The sequence below is a fragment of the Platichthys flesus genome, chromosome 12, assembly GCF_949316205.1.
Source record: "Platichthys flesus chromosome 12, fPlaFle2.1, whole genome shotgun sequence".
In the NCBI taxonomy this organism is placed as follows: domain Eukaryota; kingdom Metazoa; phylum Chordata; class Actinopteri; order Pleuronectiformes; family Pleuronectidae; genus Platichthys; species Platichthys flesus.
The window spans coordinates 13606238-13632855 of NC_084956.1; the positions used below are offsets into that span (position 1 = coordinate 13606238).

Consider the following 26618-nt stretch of genomic DNA (forward strand, 5'->3'; position numbering starts at 1 on the left):
AGTGGGGGGACACTCACAGATAAATACACACAGCAAAGACCACATGACGCTCAGTGGAAATGATCGTCCTGTTGTACCATGCTTTTGTAGCATGGTTTTCATCCACATTATGTCCATTTCAGCCGGTTCTACTGCTCCATGATTAACATTTAATGCTCTGTTCCGATGAAGCAGTGTGACATTTATGTCGGAAAGAAGTGGTGGATGATGAGTATCTGACTCCACCACCAGAAACCAAAGGCTATCTTTTAGTGTGACGCTTACAGCCGGTCAGCTGTAATTGGAGGATGTGGTGACTCGAGTATCTCAATCTGGTTTGCTGTGACACCCGGCGCCGACATTCATGCAACGTATTGAGATGAATTGTGATCATTGATTTTCTGAGTTTTTGAAATGATACAGTAGTTTTCATCATAGCACTGTGCCCGATGGAAACATTACTGTTTGGAATAGGCTGTTTGTTTGACCTGTGGTAATGCTGGTTTCCGCTTGTCTTCCTGCTCACTGCTCACCTGTTTATTCAAAGTTCAGTGAAGCTCTACTCAGAATGCATAATCCAGAACTGGAGAACCGGTTGTCATTATATATATATATAAAATATCCAGATTTGATCAAATTCAACACCTTGGGCCCTTTATAATACACATGCCAAGTGTGAAACTGATAAAATGAATGATTCACACTATATACCTTCCACATTGGCGTATGGGGCAGGCGTGGCTCAGGGGTGAGAGTGGGTCATCCTCTAACTAGTGGGGCGGCAGGTCGATCCCAGTTTTCCCTATTCAGTGTGTCCTTGGGTAAGTGCCCCTGATGGTTGTGCCGTTCTCATAAAGAAAGTGCTGCACATTTATGCATGAATGTGTGTGTGAATGGTTGAAAGGCAAAACCTGCACTGCAAAGTGCTTTGAGTGGTTAAGATTAGAAAAGCGCTATATAAATACAGACCATTATCATTTGCCACATACAGATAGACAAATATTTCTCATTTTGAAGGCTTTACATTTCTATTATATAATGATTCAGGGACACATCTAAGGTTTATAGTAGACAGCTCAAATACAACTCACACGTGGCTATAGACTCTTAGACTATGGACTTCAGAATGAATGTTGAAGGGATATATTAACTTAGGAAGAAAAACTCAATTGCACGTTCAAATTGTTTATGGTTAGTGTTGTATTAATTGGGTGTCCTACCTTATCAGAGGCAAGTCCACCATGATGTGAGGTTCTAGTCTGATTTTCTATTTTTCATTCAAGAGTACACTTGCTCTTCTTGACACCTAAATGTAATGTAGATTATAGTAGTATCAGAATCCATTCTGCACAATGCTATAGTTTATATATTGTGAAGCATCTGTCCATTTGTAGGGCATCGTTCGATGTTTCACCCTCAGATCTTTGTTCCAGAGAACTGCTCCAGATCTCCACAGCTGTAGGCGCAAACAGCTGTCCCGTGTGAGAACAGAGTTATAATGGCAAAAATGTGTTAGATAAGCATCTCGGGGAGAAACGGTGAAATATTTATCAACCTGGTCTCTCACGCTGCATGTTTGATGTCGCTGAAAGGCATTAGCATCCTTCCCGTGGACCAGCTGCTGAACTGACCGACTCCTGCCCAATTTCAATTAATGTCCTGAGGAAACTGAACCACGATGCGTGCCCAAAGAAAGCAGGACAATTAGGTTTACAGAAAGGGGACGCAAATGATGATGAAATGCACTTTATATCATCTGATTTTTAACTACAGTATCCGGCTGAGAGCCACTCCTTGTGCTCCATCATCACAGACTGCTCAAGCAGACCTGCAGATGTTAATTAGAGACAAGTGTGCTTCAGCCAGTTTGCAATCCAACGGGGCTCTTTTCCTGTGGATCCCTCTGAGTTCTCCTCTCCAGTTTGCCACAATACATTGCAAAGTCTGTGCTTTTGTGGTGGAATGAATCAAGATAATGGCGAGCCGTAGATCCAGCCTGTCAACCGCGGCGCCATATTTATGGCTTAGGAGCCATTAGACGTTGGTTAGGTGTCAGTCCTGCCTGACAGACTGCCACCCTGGGGTCACAGAAGAGGGACAGTCTTAGCTTCCCTCCCCAAAAAAAATGGATCTGCGAAGAGACAACAATGAGAGCAGAGTCTGCGCGAGTGACTTATTGCCTCTAGCTTTGTATCCCCTGGCTCTCTAAATTTGTTGAAGCTGCTTGGCTATTTTAATCTCCGTAAGCATTATAGTAAATGAGGGCAGACGTCAGTGTGGATTGCCTCTCTAACGGCGCAGAGCTGATAGCTGCTGGTGTGGGTCATTTGGATGTGAAGTCATGCCCTTCATCATGCCTGAGTGCCGACCCATCATGGCCCCTATGTGATTACTGCTACTGCTGTTTGCCTGAGGTTCCTGGAGAGAGACAGTCGTCAACACTTTCACTGTTTGTCATTGCCTGTAGGAACCAGAACTCTAGGCTGTTTGATGGGCTCCGGTTCAAATCCAATACAGGAACGTTTTTTTTTGCTGTTCGAAAGATGCCAGAGTTAGGTATCATACAACCTGAGTGTTAACACTCAAGTGAGGAGACAATCTTCTGCATGCAAATGTCAGAAAGTTTAATCTTTTTCGGTATTCCTTCTTCACCACATGTCATTTTGCAAGTTGGGTAACATATTCTCCAGGTTTTAATCATATCTAAGACAAGAAAGGGTTTGTTAGTCTGATAGAACAACACAAAAGTCCACAACTTCCTTTGAGACCATAATCAAGAGATCACAAGATAGTGAATATTCAACGACCATCAACGGGATTTGGAGGCAGAGCCAGAGGAGGTGGACAGACATTAACTTTGAGAATAAATTACTTAACATGTATTTTACTTTTTATTTTGTCCAGTGTCCCTTCCACTTATATATGGAGTAGGCAGAGTCCATGACCTATACCGCAGCCAGCCACCAGGGCACGATTGAGACACTTTGTGAACCGTCATGTCGTCCATTTGTATAAACAGTGTTGGTTTATTATTTAAATTGTGTTCTACTCCTCCCACTTGGCCAAAGGCAGATATTGCATCTTATCTTATTTCTGTGTTTACCCTTTTTTTCCCTGGATTTCTCATGGTCAACACCAAACCAACCATGTCATGTAGGCCTGTGGTGAATTCCTGTAAATGACCGGAGCTCACGCCACATCCAAACACCTTCCAATCCATCACTGGTCTTGGTGCAGCTCCGGCCCTGAAACTGCCAAACCCTGCTCACATGATTGAGACGTTGAATGTGAAATATTGCTCACAAATCAGAGGTGAGGGCTGCACTTTGTCCTCGCTTCTGTATCCGCACTGCAGGAATGTGGTCAGAATGCACCGCAGCTAATCTGCCCTATATGCACAGTCTTCCTGACAGTTAGAGCTAGTAAATAACTAGCTGCATTGATCGGTGACCACTGTATCCCATCCATCTCTGACAAGGGTCTATTGGGAAGGGATCGATACACTTTTCAACATGCATCCCTCACGTGCTATAAGTAGTAAACCATTCAGTCAGATTGGGAAAAACAACATGTTCATCTCCTGGCCAAGTAATGCTCCCTCTCTCTTTTGGTCTGTTTTTCTTTCTCTGTGGTATTTAAGCCTGGCCTCGCTCACCTCTGCCGGCTTGAGGTCCGCAGACCCTTAAGACTAGAAGCAGTCTGGAGCTGCAGTCCAGTGAGACAGTGCCAGGCAGCATCCAGGGGTTAATGCACTGTGATGGCTCTGGGAGCATGGCACTGGCATGGCTGAGTGCACATCCTGTCGAAGCATAGTGAGGCTAAACTCCTCTCCGATGCACAGGCCACAGATTGGCCTTCTCGCATGAGCGCACAGAGGAGGATGCGATTGTGAGTAAACAAAGCAAACGACAGGCAGCGAGGTAGCCCCTCATTGTTCTCGGACTCACCTCCGAGCCCCGACGACCGCTGCACTCGCTGCAGAGTTAACTAATTTTGTCTTCAAGGGCAGCTTGGAGACGCGGAATGGTGCGATAGCAAAATGTCAGTGGGTGGTGGGTGTGAGTTGGCAGGGAACCTCCAGCAGCAGAACTCTCCATTTGATCCCTGTGGCCCAGCTCCATCTGGCTATACACTGACCATGTTAGTGGACAACTGCCACTGCCTCATGGCAACGCAACACTGGCTCATCCTCGGCGTGATAGTGGAAGAGGTCTTATCTTTTAGTGAATCACTGCTGTCATATTAAACACATGGCGGGCCAGCGACGCCAGCGATCGTCTGCCAGGGTTGTATTAGCTGTTTAGCTCCAAACACACCACAGCAGATTAGGATCATTATTTAAAAGCAAAACCAGCCTGTGGATTTTTTTTTACTTTGTTTTATAGATATAATTAAGGCAGAATGTGCAGGTCAGAGTGGAAACCTTTGAGATTCATTTCCAAATTTCCTTTTCAGTGAGGGTTTCTCTCACCATAGCAACGAGAAAGTGTTTCTGCTGTGCCAAGTGCTGTTAGTTACACATGATTAGATTTGATGACAGTGACATTTACAGGATAAGAGTAAAGCTAACAGTCGCTAAAGTGATAGTCATAACTCTATGTAGAATATCTAGGTAAAGGAAGCATTAGCCAATATAAGACACTGGTCATATAAGACCAAGGCTGCAGCAACAAAACCTTGACTAAATAGAAGGATGCAGTTATACCTCCGCCAAGGATGTTATGTTTGTTAGTTAGGATTAGTCACAAACTACTGGACGGATAAACACAAAACGTAGAAGGGTCTGTTTGTTGGTCAAGATGAAGATTCAAGGTTGCTATTTTCATCATGTGAAAATAGCATGTTTTCTTCATGTTTTTCACTTTCTTTTCGATCGCGATGTTTAGGGTACTAATATTTATGAATGTGTGCAATTTGATGCAAAACCAAATACAAATCCAGGTCTAGTGAATTAAATGTGTTTTTTTGGAGCTTGGTGGAGGTAGCGACTCCACTGAGTGCCATTCTAGTTTCACTTATGAATTCAGTTTCTTCATAAGGGGAAAATGCATGAATTTGCATATATGTAGTCTCACTTACCTTGTGCAAAGATCAGTAGTAGTAAGTTTTCTGTGGCCTCATCCTCCTGTAATTGCAGTTTCTAGTTATACTTGAAAATATTCTAACAAACAGCTTCTTTTATTTTTGTTATTCAAGTAAAACGCATCATCTCAGTGTGGATTTGAGAACCAACCATATGTGATCAGATCCTTATTCATGAAGAAAAGTTATACACTTGCTAAAAGTTCTTAAGTGTTTTCCTTTGCTGGGGGTTTGCAACCTCCTGCATCGCCTGTGTTACGGACGGTGGCGTGCCATGCTGATAACCTTAATGAGCAGCGCAGAGTGCTCGCAGCCATCCCATAATGAAATTTGCTCAGGGCGGAACAGACCGGTGAGCCTTGGCAGAACATTGAGGCATATGGCGGAAACAGAAGTGATTGCCATGGCAGGTGGCTAGATGCTGCAGATAGGTAAAGGGCTCATTCACCCAGGGCTGTGGCCCTGATATAGCGAGTGTGAGTGTAGAACTCTCCACAGAAATAGCTCACAAAACATTATCCTTTCATTTGACTGCTCTATTCTCATGTTTCTGCCAGAAAGCTGACTAATCTGTACGTTCGTCAGTGTCCCCTAAGCATTTAAACAGGCTGAATTATACATCATCGTTTTCTGTTTCACTTACATTCTTTGATGAGACCAGCAGAATCGAGATACCAAGCAGCGCACTTCCAGTGATACATGTGGACCACGGTGACCGTGTTTTATGTGGAGCAGGGGAGTAACACAGTTTAAAAAAATGGGACTAAATGATTAACAATCTGCGATGTCCCCTGTCTCTCTTTGTCTTGTATGTATTTCTTAAAGAAGCACATGCTGGGACCCTCATCAAGGCTTTTCCACCAGTCTCCAGAGCGCACTTGAGAGGAACAGAACAAGCAACCCTGTTCTTTTAATTAATTCGTAAATTTCTCAGCTTTTAGTTTAGAAATAGAGTTGCTCTCTCAAGAGGGGTAATAAACAGCAGCATGGATACACAAAAATGTGGTTTTTTTTTGTGGATTGTAGGACTTGCATTTTACAAACTGTATGCATGTCAGCCTTTGTATATTTATTTGTTACAGCGGAAGGTATAAAATGGAATTAGGCGATGTGTGCACTGAATTATTCCTTTGTCTTTAAACTGCTGAAACAAGGAAATCCCATTAAGTCCAGAGTCTGTTCCAGGATAACACTGTGTGAGTCAGAGGCAAACATGTAAACAGAAAGAAAAAACACACACGAACACACACACACACACACACACAAGGGGAGTAATCCTGCAACTTACGCCAATCTTTTTCTTGGATCAACCAAAGAGTAGTGAAGCCCACCAGCCCCCTCCCACCTTCCCGTAACAATCGTCTGACATGCACAAATTGTTTCTGATTTCCATAATTTCCAATAATACAAATTATGGAAATGTAACGCCCCTGATTCCAGGAGCAGGACACGTCTATTGATAGTGCTTCCACTTATGTAAAGCATTCTTTGTGAAGGAGACTAATAGCTGAACCCGAGTCTTGCCACGAATGGATCTAACATTGTCATTTTCATTGCATAAGCAGGACAGCGTTTTTTCTTCAGAAGCAATATGTCAAGCCAGTGGAATCCTTAATATAAATGTCTTCACCAGCCTCCCCCACTGTAATACAGGCAGACGTACCAGACCTAATCATCACGTATACTTCAGGGAGATACTCACTGTAGCACTGATAGTCTCATGAAGCATGGACGTCTGTGGTTGGAATCCACACTGAATAAAGACATAATTTGATTCAATTTATAATAAGTAAAGGTAAACATCAAACAATCAGAAAAGAAAAAAAAAAATTAGTGCCATATACATCAACATTTCAGATCTGTAAAATGTGAGAGTCGCAAAACGTTTTTGTTTGGGGATTTCCGACAGCGGATCTGGAGCTCTGCAGTTGGAAATTCTTCTTTTATCGGACACAATATATATATATATATATATATATATACATATATATAATGTGATATATATACATATATATATACATATATCACATTATCACATTATATCACAGCATATATATATATATATATCATATATTATCGTGAATGAAACGTATGTGAAAGTTTTGTTAATGCCAAATCTCAGGAACACTTGACTCCTCCTGAAATCCAATTCTATTCATTGGTCTGTTTTTATGAGTTTGGTAAATCCGACCTGAGACAAACATGTTGTCATACAAACAAAATCATAATACAAAACCAAACTTGCATGAGGTCTTATTAATAGCAGTAGAACAACACGTTTAATTGATGTTTTCTGTTCTGTGGGTGGAAAGAAAAGAAAGGGGAGGTTGCAGGTCACCTCCGCCCGGGCGACAGATGAATTTGAACTCTTTGAATCATATCTTCGTTGGACGAGTAACTCTGATGGATGTGTAGCCCGCTGATCAATTCAATAAGCCTGACAAGATTGACAGTGACCAAAGAAAAGAGCAGTAACACAGTCGATACTTCTCCGGGTATTGCCGCGCTCTGATTGACTGCTCCTGCCAATCACATGCATTTATTCCTGTGGCATCATGGCCGCCGCAGCCCCCAGCGAAAATGCAAAAACAGAGCGGCCGTGCAGACGCAAGCTACAAAGCAGATCTATTAGTCACCACTTTGAAGGCTTAGGGGGCAAAATGCAGGATCATCTTTTTTCTAGCCCTCTCTCTTTCCCCCCAGTTTTCACTCCTGATAGCGGCTGATCTTTATCAAGCTGCCGCAGCCTTGACTCCTGTCACCGTAACTGGCTGCACTCCCCTTCATCACTCAGGCCTGTTGACAGCAGAGTGGCAGCTGGACAACCCATTATGAAATGACCTTGGTGCCGTGTCAGCGGCGCAATTGTGCCGTTGAAACAGTAACACCCCAAAATGAGTAATTCTCCCTCCATAGGTCAGCATCTTTGCAGACAGACAATCTCCCCCTTGTAAATAAAGATGGGGGGGGGGCTTGCCTTGAGGAATCACTAAGGTGATGGACGGGGGGGAAGGAGGGCTGTCCATACAAGAGAACCCGGTGTAAACCAACCTGAGCGAGGACAGTGGCGTCAATGTAATTAAATGCTGATCTGATTAGGCCGACTGTTAAACTGAGTAATAGATTAACAGTGGCACTGTTCCATATTGCTTTGGTTTTCCATGCAAGACCGTTTGATTCTCTTATATACAGTTTTATTTTTTTATTTATCCTCCCCCCAGGAGTGGATTTCATTAAAGCCTCCGATGTGTTGAGCCGTGGAGTGGCTACATTGTTCCCTGTCACATGTCAAGTGTACAGCTTTTTATTTTTACCTCGGTGAGGTGGTTTAGCATTTGAAGAGGTGTGATGACAGCACTTTTTCTGCATCACACACGGCACAGAGGTGCAAGAAGTGACCAGGAACAGTGTTTGACTCACAACTTAAATTTAATGCAAACACTGAGTACATTGTTGTGCTGGGAAACTAAAGAATACACTTGTTACGTAAGCTACACTCAAACAGCAAACTGTTGGCGTCTGTGAGAACATGTTGTGCAACTTTTAACAATTTGTTATTTGACGTCTTTTAACATTTTCGTATTTCTGGTTGGTTCGGTGGGTTCGTCAGCACCTCTGTTTAAATCATATTGGTAAAGACCTGTGCTCCCACTGGGAGAACTGGGCGGTCAAGAAAGCAACAGGAATCAGAAGCCGTTAATATCATGTACTCAAGGGAATTTCCTATCATGCCCTCATGTTATAGGCCTGCTCTTAAAACAAATAGTTACTCCTTCCGCTATCAGGCTTAAAGTTGTTGATGTTGTTGATTTGTGCCGTGGCCACTAGTATGATGCTCCTGATCGTGGCTACTTATCTAATTGTTCTCATCTATTTACATTATGAGTTAGACACTGTAACAAATTGTCCTTCCGGGATGAGTAAAGTTGGCTGAATCTGAAACCATCTCCACTTGTGCCTCTGGTTCTCCACAGCTAAAGGTGGTCTGATCCCACTCGTGGCTGGGAAGCTTTATCAAAGACATTTCATTGTCCGTACCTGCTGAAATGCGTCTTATCACAGAGGCAAAGCTCGGTTCTGATGAAATTCCTCGGTGCCTGCAGCACAAAGCCTGGAATGTAAAGCTTTGTCTGGGAGAGTCTATGCCCAGTTCAACGAGAGGTAATTGGAGAGCTGCTGCTTTCTCAGCCACGTCGTGTGTGGATGCGTTACCAAAACCAAAGCAACGTGATAATGGTCTGAATGTAACAATGGAATTTGAAAACCGCCATCCTTTGAACAACATCTTCCAGAAACCCACTCTTGTACAGCAGATCAGTGAGGTGATGCTGGATTTCTGTCAAGTTTCCCTGTCCTGCAGCGATTTGTTCACCGGAGCACATTTTTCAAACACGCGATGTGATGCTGCCCAACATGCCGCTGTGCCGTGTTACGTGTGTACGCACCAAGGCTATTAGTAAATCTCTGTTTACAAAATCTGAGTACTAAACACAATAAAAACAAAACAAAACAAAACAAAAAGGGAGGCTGTTCAAAATGCCAGAGTACAGACCGGGCTCCTTGTTCAATTTTCCTGTCAGCGGTGATGTGCCGGGAAGATTTGGTTCAGATTCAGGATACATTTAATTCAAGTTCACCTCACTGCACCTGAAAGAGCTGGTCCTGGAAGACAGGCCACTTCGCCAGTGTCACAGTAAGAGAGGCATGAATGAACAATCTGATCTCATTGTTCTGACTTTGGAAGTGAAAGAACAAAAGGGTATATGTGTGCCACCGGGAGAGAAGTGCTGCTGGAAGTTTCTACTGCAGAGACATCATAGGTAAACGCTGTTTCTTTCCAATGAGATATTCAGACTGTCATATTATTTACTATGCCTTTCTGCAAACTTTAAATTCTGAATAAATAAATATTAATCACCGGTTGCAGATACCATAGTTTTATAATAACATCAAGGCTTTTAACCTTAATTTGAACTTCTATACTTGTAATTTACAACTTTGTTTGGACATATGTGTTTTCCTAAAGTGTTCTTATATATAGGTATAGCTTTACAGATTCTACCCATATAAATCCCTTACAAACATTTGTCTCTTGTGAAGGAAGAAAATGAAGGTTATGACAACGGCCGACATGATGACTGCCTTGCAAATGATATGGTTTTATTATATTTGGCAGCTCATAAAACACACCAGTAAGCATTTCCTCCACAGCTGATTAAGCAATTCCATTTTTATTGAGGTCTGAGCCCAAGCGACATTTAAATACAGTGGGAGAGAACTTCCGGCAGACCAAATTAGTTTTTCGTGTTTTTCCCCGCAGCCGTCAACCACTAATGTAATAAATCCATACCAGGAACGCACACATCTTTGGTACGTTAGCGTACATTCGCTTAAAAGATTTAGTTGAAATGAATTGACTGTTTTTGTTGAGCTAATCAAATGACTGACGATGGCAGCGTAATTCCTCTCTTGTACATTAAACAGTCTCTCCACCGAAGCTGTGTAGCTTAATACTTAAGTGGATGTACACATTGTCTGAGCAACGAGGGATGAACACTGAGGATAAGGATGAGGACGTTTTTTTGTTTTTTTTTTGGTTGATGTGTCGTCTCACTATCAAGGATTCACGCTGCGTCAGACAGAGCGAGCGGATCTCGGGGCCTGAGAGCCGGGACGAGACGAGAGCGGCCCCCGCACAGAGAATCATCCCGAGACACAACGCCGACGTAATTAGCACATGAATTATTTCTGTGCAATGACACGCCTCAGCACCTCTTGACTTTGCTCTTGTCTGAGCAACGCCTCCGTGTATATGGCCCCGAATTAGACATCTGCCAAATGTCAGTCCTTTACAGTCAGACGCCGCTTTACCCTGCGCGCTCTGGTACTCAAAAGTGGACGGTGACCTCGGCCGCTCTCTCGCAGCGTGCTCTTTAGATCCACCCTGGCAACCTTGACAAGGTTACATCCAAACTGAGCAGCTTGGTGAGATGCGTACGCCGGTGATTGATTGCCGTTAGCACATTTGGAATCGCGGCCCATTCACACAGAGAGCGGCTCTCGGATGTTGCCGTGCACCTGTTCACCAGTTTATTGCCGTTGATTGTCAATAAAATCATCATCTTGTGTAATATATTAACGCTGATAGGTTGATTATATTTCCTCTAAGAGAGAGAGAGTTTATACACTCCACCTCTTTAAATCATAAATCTACCTGCATATTTCAGTGAGGTAGTAACTATATATTAGAATCTAAATGCTTGTCTTTTTGATGAGCGTATTGATCCTCCCCATCTCCCTGAGGCTTACATTATTATCTCTCGGATTTACTCTGCAGAAATGGATTGGGCTTTGCAGATTAGCATTCAGCACATTCCTCTCCCTCTACACTGTAATGCTGTTTTGATTTTGTAATGGTCCGGGAGCGAATGAGAGCTTTGCAGCTGGAAGTGTGCGGTTTGCTTTGTGTGTTCGTAGGGTGTTTGTCTTGGGGGGTATTCACATTGCATATTTGTCTGTCTCTAAGTGTGTGTGTGTGTGTGTTGAGATGCCGGGACTCCCTCTAAACTTAAAACGCCCGAGAGGCTTAGATACTTTTACCCCTTCCCTCGCTCGGTGCTGGGGATAAAAGAGGTTTCTGTGTATCGCCAGGAGATTGACTACCTTGTCTCTTGTCAGCGCCATTAAGTTCTCAAGACGCTGCTTTTGGGGGGGGGTATTTGTTAAAGCCACTCGACAGAAATGTTCCTATTGGTGAGAGAGAGTGCACCCAAAGATCTGGTTTAATGGCCCAGCTGCCAACTATAAATGTCGGCCCGTTTTTTATCCCAGACATATATTTGATCTCAAGTATCTCCTGCAGTTTCAAACAAGAAGCCTCCTCCACTTTTCCTGTAGAGTCTCCTCTGATCAGCAGAGGAGCTAAAGCCCAGGCTCTGGCACGCATCACCATTTACTCTATTTCAAGATATTAAAAAAAACATGTGATGGAGGATTTTGAGATTTACGGGGAAACAGGTTGCTCTGCGTGATGGTGTTTTTCGGCGCCATCAGATTTCTTTAAAAGCCTGGAGGAGGAGGAAATGAGATGCTGATGCCGAGTGGCCAGTTTTGAATTAAATGAAAGCTTTTCTCTGACATGCAGACAAATGTCAGAGAAATGGCACATATTACCTTGCTTTGTAAGCAGTCAGATCTTCTACTTAAAAGGAAATTGCACTTTGTTAAGTGGACTTTGCGGGAGCCAGTGTTGTTATTAGAGTTTCGTCCAGCTCTCGTGTCAAAGCATAGAAACAGTCGGGCTGGTTCTCCTGCACCAGTTCCATTGTCTATTATGTGTTTGTTTTTCTCGGGTGCACTTAAACAGGTGTCTTGTTTTCCATGCATCAACAACACTGTGATGCCATTTGCAGCTGTGCATGAGATGATTCATGTCCCTCTCGGGAGCTGATCCCACAGGAGGGGGGGCCTGCATGTGCACCTGATTGAGACATTGCCAATTAGAGTGATTACACGTGGACTGTGTGTGGTCGCGCTGACGCACACTCAAGTAAGTGCTTGACTCTATTATCGCAAAATTACATCAGACATTATGAGCTGCTTCCCACTAATCTCAACAACCACACACCCTCCGATTGTCAACTTTTTTATTCCCGGACATTATGGTTCGCGTCAGCTCTGAGCCACACTCCCTTGCAGACGGCGTGTGCATCAGAGTATCATACTATAATGGAGGGGTATGCTGATAAAGATAGAGGCTATAAATAACAGGATGGAGCTTTGACCTTCATTGCAGCTTCGGCAGCAGCAGCAGTCGCTGTAAACACAGCTCTGTTGTCCGTAATGAACAGGCGAGCAAGTGTTCCTTGTTGCTCAGCTCCACTCCACTGAGCAATTTATTCATCTTTATAGATATAAATTGAGGCATTTGCATAATACAAAGTAAGAGAGAATAGAGAAGGAGGTGCATGATATAGTGGGAAATGAGTCCTATATTTTATAATGCTATTATACCACAATAACCTGGTGTGAACTTTATCTTAGGTTATACATTTATTGTACTTTGTATTATTGTGGCATATGCACTGATATGCATATCACTGCAATACAATATATATCACAGTAGTGAAACACCATTATCCTCATTATATCCATCACCTTTATCATGTTTGCATGTTGCTGTCTTACCTATTGATAGTGAGCCAACAAGATGGACCGGTGCACACTGAGGAAATGGTCCAACAAGGCAGCTTCACTCTTTGTTTCAGCTTCCGAGCGGGTTTCATGGAGAAACCTTCTACCTGCAGTCCCAGTCGCCAGCTGTTAGACAGGGTGCTATCTGTGAGGCTGCTGGCAGCGACTGTGTGGAAATAATTTGATGCGGCGATTGCTCTGCGTGACTGTGTAAAAAAGCCGTGCAATACGCAGCTAATTTACCGGAGCAAACGGCCTGTGGTGCACGCTGTCAGCGGTGACACCATTACACGTACACACAGTGTCAGTGGGTTCAGGGTTAACTGCAGTTTGATTGGCAAAGTTCTGGAGAGAAGCAGGATGTGGAGAACACGTGCACAGCCACAAACAGATAAGTAGAATGCTTGATGCAGCACAACAGAAATCCAGTGAGAATAGGTTTTTGCGAAGTTTAAAAAACATTCCTTATAATAATAATAATAATAATAATACAACAAAAAATAATAATATTTGCTTATAAAGCACCTTTCAAAACACATCTACAAAGTGCTTTACAATTTAAGAAGGAATACTTTAGGGCAAACAATAACAAAACAACTATGTTGTGTAATTCTGTAATTCAATTACAGAATTACACAACATATTAGCCCAAACAAAAGAAAAATTATAGACGAATTTGAGTAAAACATTATACAAAGATTTAGAGTAAGATGAGAGCTGGATAACAATTTAAAAAACATAAATGGAAATACTACGTGTGAGGTGAAGTCACACACCAGCGGGGAAGTGAGAAAGCACACCTTTAAAATGATTATGGTCTTGGTTTATTCATGTGAACAATTCCATGGTGATTCCATCATTTATCCCAACCTCCATCTCTAGACGTGTTTATACATAATTATAAACTTATTTTTACCAAAGGAATATATTATTATCCTGATGCAGACTCAATGAAATTTGAAATTTGAACTGCTCTCAGTGCAGATATATTTTACCTCCTGGCCACTAGGAGGCGTCTTTTCTGAAGTTCGCCTCTGTGCTTTATTAGCAGAGAACAAGCAGCATAAAAAGCTCATGTTCGGATCACGTTGTCTCCACCACTGCAGAGAAATGTGTTTTTATAAGTTCATTACTAACCTCAGATCTGCGCATGCTCCATCTGTAAGTATGTTGACATGTTTGTTTGTTGTGTTGGGAGAGAGTCAGTGGTTTATTTGTGTCACAGGCCTGTGGCTGCATTTCTGTCTGGCTCTGACCTTTGACGTCACATAGTAGGAAACAGAGTGAATAGAGCTTCTAGAAATCCAGTAGAAAGGTATGTTAAATAATTTTGATACATTGATTAAATGTTGAAACAAACAAGAAGACGTTTCTTTTCTGAAATAGAATTATTCGTGCGATTCTAAATTCAATCTAAATTTAGTTGTTAATCTGTCAGTGAGACAAGATCTGATTAATGTTATTATTTGGGCCCCGGCAACTTTATGCTGGATATTTTAAACTCACAGAGTTTTCAAAGAGAGATTTACAGATATTGAACAAGGTCATTAGTTATATTCCAAGAAAATAAAACACTATCATCTGTCTCCTTAGTGAAAGGTAAAAAATGATAAACCAAACTGATGCATAGGCTTAAGTAGGGCTGGATGAAGTAGCCAACAATTCTATCAAGATAAGAAATTTAATATGAGTCGATATTGATCATTATGATAAAGGTCACATTATTTCTGTGAAGTTTAATGAAACATTTAATCAATCTGATCAGCTTACTAGACTTTCGTTATTCCAATTATTATTGAGATTGTTTGATTGCCCAGGCCAAGACATAATCTAATTTTGATTTATAGAATATCATAAAAAAACAGTAAAAACGGCATAACCAAGGAAAACATAAACCGCTCAGCACTCCATGTGGCTTGTGTTTGTCTGAACACTTTGCAGAATGTGTTCTACTAAGTGTCTAATTGACGCCTGACTGGCAAAGCCAATTATGAGTCCATTTCCCGTGGATGGTGCGTCTCTGCAGACTGACACCATGGAAGGAGCTCTGAGCACAGCAAGACACCCTTCACACTGTGGATCTAAATGACACTGTACGTGGAGCACAGTGTGGTTTCTGACAGAACGTCAGGCTCACACACACACACACACACACACACATACACACACACACAAACTCACGCCCTGTCCTTCACTTTAACGCCTGCATACGTTTAGATGAGCCAATTGAGGCTTCCTATCTCTAACACAACTGTAGTTCTGTCAACACAGTCGGCGACAAGAAGCTTCTCCCGCGTCTATTTTTTCATCGCAGATGTATAAAAACTACCGACAAGCCCTGATGTGAAAAACAGCCCGGTGGAAGGGGTTGATGCCCACCTTGCGAGCAGACAGCAGTTCTGAGACATGTTATTAAGTCTTTTGAATGGCGTGATAATCATGTAATAACATATGTTCTGGAAGAATGCGGAACTTCAGAAAACTCTTTGCTCTGTCACAACCTAAGAGGCTTAGGTCGGCTGCATGACGCTAACTTCCTATCATTTTAATGGGCTGCCAGACGCTAACTTCTGTATCATTTTAATAGGCCTCCAGTCAAACGGGGAAACAGAGAGTGAATGGGAACAGAGTGAAATCCAGTGTCAGTCACTGAGCCCTGCCACAGACGATTAAACAACTTTGCTCCCCACGTCGTGTCAGCGTCCAATTTTGCTTACGGCACTTCTAGTCCCTCAGAATCCACAGGTGGTACTTCGGGAGTGCATGCTACTTTTTTCTGTTTTTTCCTCCACAACTGTGAACTTCCTCTGAACCTTGGAAAACCGAGTGTGACACAACAAGCTCTTTTTTTTCACCTCAGCTTGTTACTGAGAGCTAAAGAATGGTGCTTCTAGTAGTGAAGGGAGGTTGGAGTCTGTGACAGGGAAACAGGGACCTATAGAGGTCTGTGCTGCGGCAACTGCCATGAACAAGACAGCACCACTGGACGTGAGCGACATCCTGTAATTATTGTGTCTGTAATACCCCCCCCCCCCTTCAAACTCCAGCACCTAAGTAGCAGAGTCCTGTTTGTCATGGATCATGGAGGACAGTGAAATGTTGTCTATAATATATAATTTAAATATGCATATCAATTAAATTAAAGGATTTTACTGATAATTAGTCAAACGATTCCTGTCACTAACTCTATTTTTGGCAAAACAGGTTTATTTGAATTGTGAAGTGCTTATTGTTAAATATAAAAGGCATCAACACAGATTGTAAAAAAAACATAAAACTTTAAAAATTTGTTACATAGACTAAAATTATAAAAATAACTAAAAAAGAGAGAAAGTAAGACTGCAGTGTGATAAATAAGTAATTATTTGATATGTATGTATACCACCAAATATATGGAGAACAATAGTATATTGAACCATACATTGTATATCAAGTCATCTCTCAAAAAGTAAAGCCAAAGATTCTTGATGGAGGCGTTTTTCCATCTTTATATACATTCTACAAATTTCAATCAAGCTGCACCAAATTTCACAAACTCATAGATATCAGGTGTCTCAAAGTGCCTGATTTTATTTCCATCAAGATCAATGAATCATTCCCTTGGAAAGCCTTGAAAATGTTGAAAAATCTCACAATGGGAAAACATATCCTGTATCCATCCCGTTGACCAGATCTGCACCAAAGTTGAATAGTTTCTTTCTTGACCCAAACAAAATCCCTATACCAAGTTTCATGGCAATCGGTTCAGTTGTTTCAGTTTAATCTTGCCAACAGCCAAACACATGGCAGAAAAAACAACCTCTTGGTTTGAGGTAACAAAGGTGCATCTCTGTCATTCTCTCTCCTTTATCCCTTTTCCTGGCGTCTGTGACAGATTTATTGCCTACATCATCCGTTCAGAAGAAATCACCGATTAGAATAATGGCAATTAAAATCAAAGCCTTTCCCCCGTCGTTCATTTAATAGGTAATCTTCCTCCAGCTCCTGCCAAGTCTGCTTCAGAATGTTGTGTCATGATTTGGTGTTGACAGGCCGTGCGGTCCCCTGGGTGCGGGCTAATTTAAAAAAGCAGCCATAGAGTAGCAGATGCCAGATTAATGTCAAAGGGAAAGTGACTGATGAGGAGCCTCCCAGTCGCTCGGTCACATGCTGGCACTGTTGCACATATGACAAGCTCCTGCTCGTGGCCCCTCAGTGCCTCGTAATAAACGAGCGAGGCGGTTCTACGTACTCAGCTTCTATTAACCGAGGGTTAAATTATACTGCCGAGACATTTATGCTGCCTCTTCTACTTTTGCAGTGAGGTATATGCTTTTTTTTTTTATAGTTTCCACATGCAGCACCATACCTCTTTGACTCTGTGACACTAATTTCATTTGAGTGGCGAATAATTGTATTACCTCCATCAATATGGGTAGTTTGTTCTGCACCAGAGCCACAAACGTAATGTGCCCGTAGAGAATGGGGGCCCTGAATGGCACGAACGATTACATGCTATTGATTAACAATTATTTGTATCGCAAAGGACTCGCCTAAATTTTAAAAACGGATTACTGGGAAAACAGACTGTCGCGGCGCAGTTGTGCTTGTCACAACTCGTATAAATCCAAGAAAGGAATAAAGCACTTTACGTTTAGTATATGTGCTGTTAATGGCAGAGTTTTACATCTTGTCAACATCCGGGTGTAAAGTGGATGCGAGTGTAGTCCCAGACATTCTGTTTTTGTTAAAAAAATGGTTTGAATGAGTCAGAACAACACACTGACAAGTTTATACCCTTGTGTCTATTTCGGGCATATCCCCAGGATTTACACTCTAACTCTGTTTGCGTCTTTTTCTGTCCTCTGAAAAAAAAAAGACCAAAGAAGCCGGTTCTTTTGTGAGTTCTCATTCAGTGCCATGACTCCCGGGCGTTCAGGTGCTGGTGCCGGTGACGTTGCTGTAGTTTGATTGACTGAGGACCGTAGGACAGCCCAGACTGTTCCCCTATGAAAACACAATGACAAAAGAGTTGTCTTCTTCAATATCAAGCAGCTTTATCTTACCTACAGGGAAATGACACATCGGAGTGACGTGTGAGCTGCTAAATATTACCACTGCAGGTTTGTGCTTCTGCTGTGATCCCGTGTTTGAAAGGGATGAACACTCAGGTGTCACACTCTGAACGCACAACATTCTGACAACACCTTTTTTAAAAAGTTGTTTAAAGTCAGTCTTCAAGCAAAAGTGAAGGGGATAATTGTCCAGAATCATTCAACATTACTTACTTTTCCTGAAAGTTGGATGTGTTTGATTCAGAAGTAAATATTTTACATGCTCCAGCTTTAAAGTAGGACGTTTATACGTTAAGCCCCGCTTGCTGTCTGTAATGTTTATGTCTGTTTTCTCGTGGGTGACCAAGTCATCATGTATAATTTAAGTGGGAAAAAATGTAATAATTCACAGTTTATATGTCAAAAATGGCAGAGAACTACCTTTGAACAGTGATTCATGCAATTCTTACTCATTTTATTTTATTGCTTCTCACTCTAACTTTTTCAACTGATTTCAGATCAGTGAATTTCCAATAATTAGCAATACGTACAGATGTTTATCTCATTAAAGCACAGAAAACTGAACTTTAAATATGGTGTGAATAAGCACTTCAAAGTTCAACCCATATTTCAATTGTAACACACAAATACAGTACAACCTTTGTTAGTTATACGAAAACATATCTACTAGTTTAATAAGCAGGGCGTCGTCTGCTAATCTGATGGTGATAAGAGCTGCACACTAGCTGATACATAGTATAAAGGTATCTTGATTTCAACTTGTGATGCTGGTTTTCCTCATCGTGTCGAATGCATCTGTATTTGGATCTAGGTTTAAAGGATAACAGCAAAGAGACATTCTATTGGTCCACTGCACTTTTTGCAGATAGAAAAATATACAGTAGTTTGCAAAGAATAGTAATATATTATCCAAATATGGAGAGATGGCACTTCAAAAGCCAGATATCTTGAGGTTGACAAGTCAGAATTGATTGATCTAGTTATTAGGAAACAAACTAAATTCTTGGAAAATGGAGACTGATGCTCAGATCGTTGTGCTTCATGTCGACCCACAGACAGTTTGCTTACATCAGAGTGAACCGGGCTGCCAGCGATTGAATGAATGAATTGATGTACACCCTCACGGCCCTAAAACTGCCTCTGGGCTGTGCCCCAAGTGTTGTAAATTCCTCACAACGCCCTGCTGTTCACACACACACACAATTCTTTCCCCATTGGTTAGGGGAATTAACTGAGAGGTGCCAGGCACGGGGATGTGAGGAGAGAGAGAGAGATGAGAATGACCCCCATGTATTAACTCTCTTTGTTATGTGGCCAGTGAGCTCCTGCAGCGGGGTGAGGTGGGTTCTTGTGACGAGGGTCGAGGTCTCTCATTTCCACTGATAGAGGGCTCAGACATTGAGCGAAGGACCAAAGCGTGGCGGAATTCAGTCAACTTCAATTACAGCCCCTTGTAGTTTTCCCAAAGGCACACTATAGTACCTTTAAGGGGGAATCAATGAGGTGACAAATTGTTGTGGACAGCAACCCCTTTTATTTGTTACGCTGTTGTGTCCAATGCCTGGAATGCGAATCAAACATTGTGCATGTGTGTGTGTGTCGAGGTGTGCGTCTGGCGTATATAGACGTGCAGTGCTTTCCATTTATGATAATTGAATGCTTTGGTCAATTTGTGTTTTGGTGCTTTATTTTCAGCTGGTGGCTTTAATGGCTTGTTATCTGTCAAAAGCTATTTTTAAATGCTTCCTAATGACTGCTCACATGTATCAGCTCCTGAGGTTCACAGACGCTTTGTGTTGTGTTGAGGGTTTTTCTTAAGGTTATTTGTGCTTTGTCAAGTCCCTGTCACGTCTGCACTCGTCTGACGGCTGATGAGGGGTGACTCGCTCGGGTGCATCCAGAAACATATGTTGTCGCTGACTTGTTTTTAATGACGGAGGGAGTCACCAATATGCTTTCTGCTTGAACAGCTCAGGAAATTGGATAAACACCAGTGGTTGACGTATGGTGGAGCTGAGCAATAGAGCTTTAGGTATAGGAGAGTCACAGGGAAGTGAGAATTTATCAATACACCTTTACACTTACACAAAAAAAAAAATATTTTGTAGAAGTTTAAATTATTAGATTTTGAGATATGCAAATTGATACCTTTGCCAAGGAGGTTTGTTTGTCTGTTTCTGACAGGATTATATATATTTCTGTGTCATGTAGGGTAGAGTGCTTTCACATCATATTATTCTGTGCGCTTTTTTAGAAATTCTTTTGTGTAAATGTGGTGTTTAATCAGTCCAGCTAATGTTAAGTTACTATTCCCGAAATGGTTATGAGACTTGTGTAACTTGTACAAACAGAATGTGATTTATCTATGTGCTTGTCTGTTCGGTCGGCTCTGGTCTACGGCTGCATTTTGATAAAGCAGATCATTTTTAGTCCTCTTACCTTGATCACACTGACACAACACAGATAGGATGAGACAAACAGTTCATGTCTGCAGGAAAAGCAGAGCAGTTATTCAATTGTATGATGAAACAGTGCAGTGATACTTTATCAGCATGCACAAGGAAAACCTTTGCTTAGTATGTTAGGTATCACGGGCCCCAAAATAGCAGTAGTGTGCACTAGGTGTTATTATGGGTGCCTAGTGGTGCAGGCTACCTGCTGTGTAATCAACACAGCAGGTAGTGCATTCAGAGGAGCTGAGGGACAGTCACTCGAAATGGCGTGTTCCAGTACTAGAGTGGGAAAGATACAAACATTGAGTTTTTATCTTTGTCTTTCAGGGGGGAACTGTTGAATTCTTTAAATAATCAACTGTCAATGATATCTTAAGTCAATGTGTTCATTTTCAAGATAGGACTTATAGTTTTTGAGTAACAAGTATTTGTTTGGTGGAGATTTATGAAATGAGAAGTACGTTTCTAAACTGTCTACATGGCCTCATTTTTGGGCTCTAAACAATAATATAGATATGTACTTGTTCGTCCTTGTGATTCTCACGGTGTTTTCATTTCACGGACAGGAGTTATAGATTTTGAATTAGAGCATTTTGTTCGGGAGGTTCTCCTGAGCTCTGATGTCTCCCTCTTATTCTCGCACACCTGCGGTAAATAGCGAGTTACACACGCTGAGGAGGGGGGCCAAATGGGGAAAGGGGAGAGTGAGATCTATAAATAAACTACTGCACCTGTATTACAACACTATAGGTGGTGCAGTCAGTAGGGTAGAGGGACAGTGATGCAGAGGGTGTCGGTTCAAATCCCAGTGGGAGTTGAACATTGATTTTTTTTTTCTTTGTCTTTCAGGGGGGGAACTGTTTTACTACAATGTGATTGGCTCTACATCAGATTCCTGTAATAGTGTGTATGAAGTGACAGTTGTAGCGCCACCTGGTGGTCGGTGTGAAAATGAAATTTAAGCAATCGCCCCCAAAATCCTGTCACATGATCAGAGCCCTGACCTGAAGAGATCTATGAGTGTGTATGCAGTGTTAGCGCCACCTACTGATCAAGTCTCTCTCTCTCTCTCTCTCTCTCTTAAACCAGTCTCTCTCTCTCTCTCTCTGGATCTTACTATCTCTCTCTCTTAAAGCAGCTCTCTCTGTCTCTGTCTCTCTCTCTCTCTGTGGGTCTCTGGGTCTCTCTCTGTCTCTCCCTCTCTCTCAAATTGACACAGTCTGTCTCTCTTCCCAAAAAAATAAAAAGTCTCTTTTGAGCCGGCAAATTCTAGGCACCCATTCGGAATTTCTCGGCAGGAGGAATTTTCTAGTTTCTATTAAAGTGTATTAACAGTGAAGTCCTAATGATCTGCTTCCATCCACCTGGGTTCTCCGGCTAAGGTAGGTGCTATCTTGGGAGTCTTGGGACCCAGCTGCACCTCTAAATGAACTTCTATCACAGTTCAGCTCGGCACCTTTGTCCAATGTCTGTTTCTATCACTAATCCAGTAATTTAGAGACGCTCTTCATCATTTTCCTTGCTTCCCAACAGGCACCAAAAGGGCCCCTGATTTTAATGCAGCACATTTTTCTCTCTCTTTTTATGTCTCAGCAGGAAAAGAAGAGTACGTCGCAACTTTCAAAGGATCGGAGTTCTTCTGCTACGACCTGTCCTTGAACCCGATTCAAAGCAGCAGTGACGAAATCACACTGTCATTCAAAACCCTGCAGAGGAACGGACTGATGCTGCACACGGGCAAATCAGCTGATTACGTCAACCTGGCACTGAAAAATGGGGCTGTCTCTCTCGTCATTAATTTGGGGTCTGGAGCCTTTGAAGCTCTCGTGGAGCCAGTCAATGGGAAATTTAATGACAATGATTGGCATGATGTCAAAGTAACAAGGAATCTACGTCAGGTAACAGTACAGAGGATGATGCAGAGACTCAGTAAATGAATCAAAACAGATGCACTTTAATCATTACCATCATGCAATATATTATTTTCTGACCAGACGTCGTAATTGGATTGCTAAATTGAATCGTGGTAGTTTCTGGTGGAGATAAAACAGAACCACAAGTGAACAGGGACTTATCGGTCAATCCAGACCTCGATTAAGTTACAAGGGGGAAAGGAGAGGAGCTGCAAAGAGCATGACATTTATTTAGAGTTTAACCTTTTATATATACCTGTGTATTACTATGATGAAGATATCCTTAAACAAGACCTCAGTTTTAACAGTTTTTAGTATTCATGTGTGGAATTGACTGAACTCATATGCCAGTGCAGTTAGAATAGGCTTTTGGTTTTTATTAGTACATTTCTATTATGGATGACATCACTGTTGGGAGTTTATTTCACAAGACAGTTTTCATAAAAGAGCAGTAAATGAATAGGAACAATTCTGATAACCTATTCTTTATAAGACGTCTATTGTGTAGACATTACACAGTTTAGTCGCTGAGGGTTATGCTTTGTATTCAAAGTTCAATGAGCAAAGGCAAATCACTCCCAACTGGATCGACAGGCTCTAATAGGTTCTTCAACAATGCCTTGACGACCCATCTCTGCATTTATAGCTCTTAAGAGACTATGTGGTGACAGCCTGTCTGGGTCAGACCCCTTCTTACAAATTCGTCTTCCTGTTCCATTTAGCAGCTTGTGCCTCTTACATTACTCTACATCAGAGGACGGCCCCTTCTAGCCATCCTACTGATTGTGCCATGTGCCTCTGGCAATGTTGCTCACAAGTGGGGGACTAGACAGGGTATCAACAGAAACGGTTCATGCCTGATTGTCACCCAGAGCAGTGGAATCAGCTGGGATGAAGGAAAACGTTTAAAGCAGAGCCCTTGGTCATGTCCAAGTGCATCCATCTGCAAGAAGAGTTTGTCCTGACTGGGGGTCAGGCTACAGAGAGTTAGGGTTTGTTGCATTGCAAGCAGATTGACTAATACTAATTTGTACCATGCGAGCATCCACTAAATGGTGTCGGGATTCAGCTGCCTCTCAGCAAATGGCAGCAAACCCTGGGATAGACCAACAGTGCTAGACTGTTGGACACTGAAGGCTTGCCGCAGCACACATCAAAGCAGTCAGCGGCTTTGCAACTCGAACAACAATGCCAATCGATGTCAGCCGCTACTCAGCTGTAGGTTGGAATTTCACATCCCTGTCGGCTAAAGGCTGCCACCACTATAACAGGATCCTGATCCCTGCTTCCATTTACAGTAGGTTGATGTGTTTTGAATCATTCTGGTCAAGGAGTCTGTTGCAGTAAGTCGCTGAGTGTTATCAGCACTCCAGGACCTACGTAGCAAAATGCCACAGGCTGAGGTATTGGGGCTATAATCTTTGGTGCACAAAGCACTGCTACATGTGTCTCATGAAGAAATCCCAGTCACTAGCACATACACCAAGCAGTTGGTACAGATCACTTACCAAACCCAAAAGGACTTAAAGGTTATTATAACTTGGAGTTGCTAGGGGAAAGACATCTTGAATTGGGATTAGGTTTTTACGTGTCTAAGTGTTAAGGAAAGGCAGATGCAAATAATATTTTCATAAAGACTGGCCTGCAAAGACTGGCCTGTTGTGTCATCTTTGCCCGGCATACATATGGATCTTGTTTAGCCCATGTACAGACTATTTTCCATTAGCACAACAGTATCAGACTATGCTAGACCAGACTTTGAAAAACAGCATCTCTAGATTTGTTCCTGCTCATTTGGTGGGAAATGTTTGTCTCCGCCTCACTACCAGAGCTGCTTCTTTTGCATAATTAGCAGATTGATTATTGGAAAAACCCAAGGATCTGGCCAGCTTGGAACGTTCACTGCATTCAAATGTGAAAGACAACCAAGCATATGAGTGCATGCTCTGTGGGGGAATCCGAATTACCATCCTCCTCATTTTGTGTCAGGGTCTTCTTTGCTTTGTCTCATTGCAGTAGAGTGATCCTAAAGTTCATCAATAAGACCAAGCGGAGGTACAGTATTGTATGGACGACGGAAAGTCTGAAACGCTGTATTGGTCGGAAGACTAAAACCAACAATAAAACGATGCAAAGATATTAAAATACCAATAACTACCAATAAAATAAACAAAGCTTAAAATGGTCTCAAACTTAGGACTGTCAAAGAGGGTCGACTGATGTGCTTTAGGCATTCCTTCTTATGAACCATTTGGTGTCTGTCAATCATAACCTTCTGTGAGGACTTGGGTAAGGGAGCTTCTGCTTCTCAGTGGTCTGGTAACATAAAGAACATGGTGCACAACCACCGGGAGGAAGGAAGGGAGTTACTGGTCGAGCTCTGGTTCCTCTTGCGGAGCACTCCTGTTATTTCCTTGGTCAGCCTTTTTTCTTGTTCAACTTATTTTGCCCTTTTTTCCTCTATGTTACTAACATGCTTTGAAACAAACTAACATCATTCATGGAATGTGCCATTCTACTAACCTGTAGGGTTTTTGCCGTTTAACAATGTACTAACAGTATTGACCATCAAATATTATTTGAGTAACAATCGTTATTCTGTTCACAGTTTTTAATTTCCTTTCTCCCCCCTTTTCCACAAAGCACTCAGGCATTGGACACGCTATGGTAAACAAACTACATTGTTCGGTAGATATCATTCTAATTGTTTCTTAGTTTGGGTTTGCCGTGTGTTCTTTTCTTTCTTTTTTTTTTACTGTAGACGTCATTTACAAAAAAAGGGAAATCGCGGTTGGTACTCTCTTCTGCTTACTTTTCGAATCCTTTTTTAATTTCTCGGTTCATTCATTTGTTTCGCCCTCCTTATTTCACTTGTTTCCTGTCAAATTCTGTTTGATCCACCTTTTTAGGAGCATCATTTCGAGCCTTTTGCATCAGGCTGTGGTTAATAATGAGGACCCTCTCCTGTCTGGCTGGCCTGATGCTCTTTGGCTCAGCCAGTTGTATCCCCATTCACTTTGCATGGCATGCACTTTGACTACATGTTGCGAATGCCACGTTGCCTATTTGTCAAAAACTATGTGACAGTCAAGCTGTGTGTGTCTGTGGTGCTTCTCCAGTGTTTTTTATCTCCTTTGTGGTTTTGCAGTGTCCAAGAGCATTTGCATGCATTGGACACTGTGTCAAAAATTCTGACGCTGTCTCCCAACCAAGCAACTGGGAACATTTTCTTTTTGTACGCTTGTGAACAAAAAGAAAAGACAAATGCGTGCATGCTTTTTTGTTTTTCTACTATCCTCAGTCAGTGTCCTGACCTATACTGAAAGGTGACTGTACTTTTCATGGCATGTGCTCCCTCTCTAACCCAGTGGCACGTTCTGATTTCATCTGTAGAACTGCTGGAAGTACTAATATGGAATTAACAGTTAAAACTAACATGGATAACATTCTACTAACACCATTTTTGTGTCTGCTAAAGTACTTTTAAGTTGCTGTAGGGGCAATACTAACACTGTAGTTTGGGCAGTTTACTAACTCTAACAATATTTTTGTTTGAAGGCTTGCAGTCTTCCTACTAATCAAACTGGACAAAATAATATTTGAAAACAAGAAAAAAGAGAATAAAAATAATACAAAAAAGAGAATAAAAAAATAAATAAAAAAGAACAGACATGAAAATGGGTTTCAGTCTATCATAAACGACAAGAAGAAAAAGGCAATGGCGCTGCGGTGTATAGGCTGTTTGAGTATAGCACGTCTTTTCCCTGTGCTTTGTTGTCTAGGTAACAATATCCGTGGATGGGATTCTGACCACCACAGGATACACACAAGAGGACTACACCATGCTAGGCTCTGACGACTTCTTCTATGTTGGAGGGAGTCCTAGCACAGCTGACCTGCCCGGATCTCCGGTCAGCAACAACTTCATGGGCTGCCTCAAGGAG

The 26618-nt window shown here is 42.0% G+C and overlaps 1 protein-coding gene across 1 annotated transcript in view; it reads left to right on the forward strand.

Moving 5' to 3' along the window:
- LOC133966586 (neurexin-1a-like) overlaps positions 1-26618 on the forward strand; it is a 294707-nt gene that overhangs the window by 105938 nt on the left and 162151 nt on the right. The window contains 2 exon segments of the mRNA XM_062401563.1: positions 22358-22659; positions 26457-26618. Coding sequence (XP_062257547.1) covers positions 22358-22659; positions 26457-26618 — 464 coding nt within the window.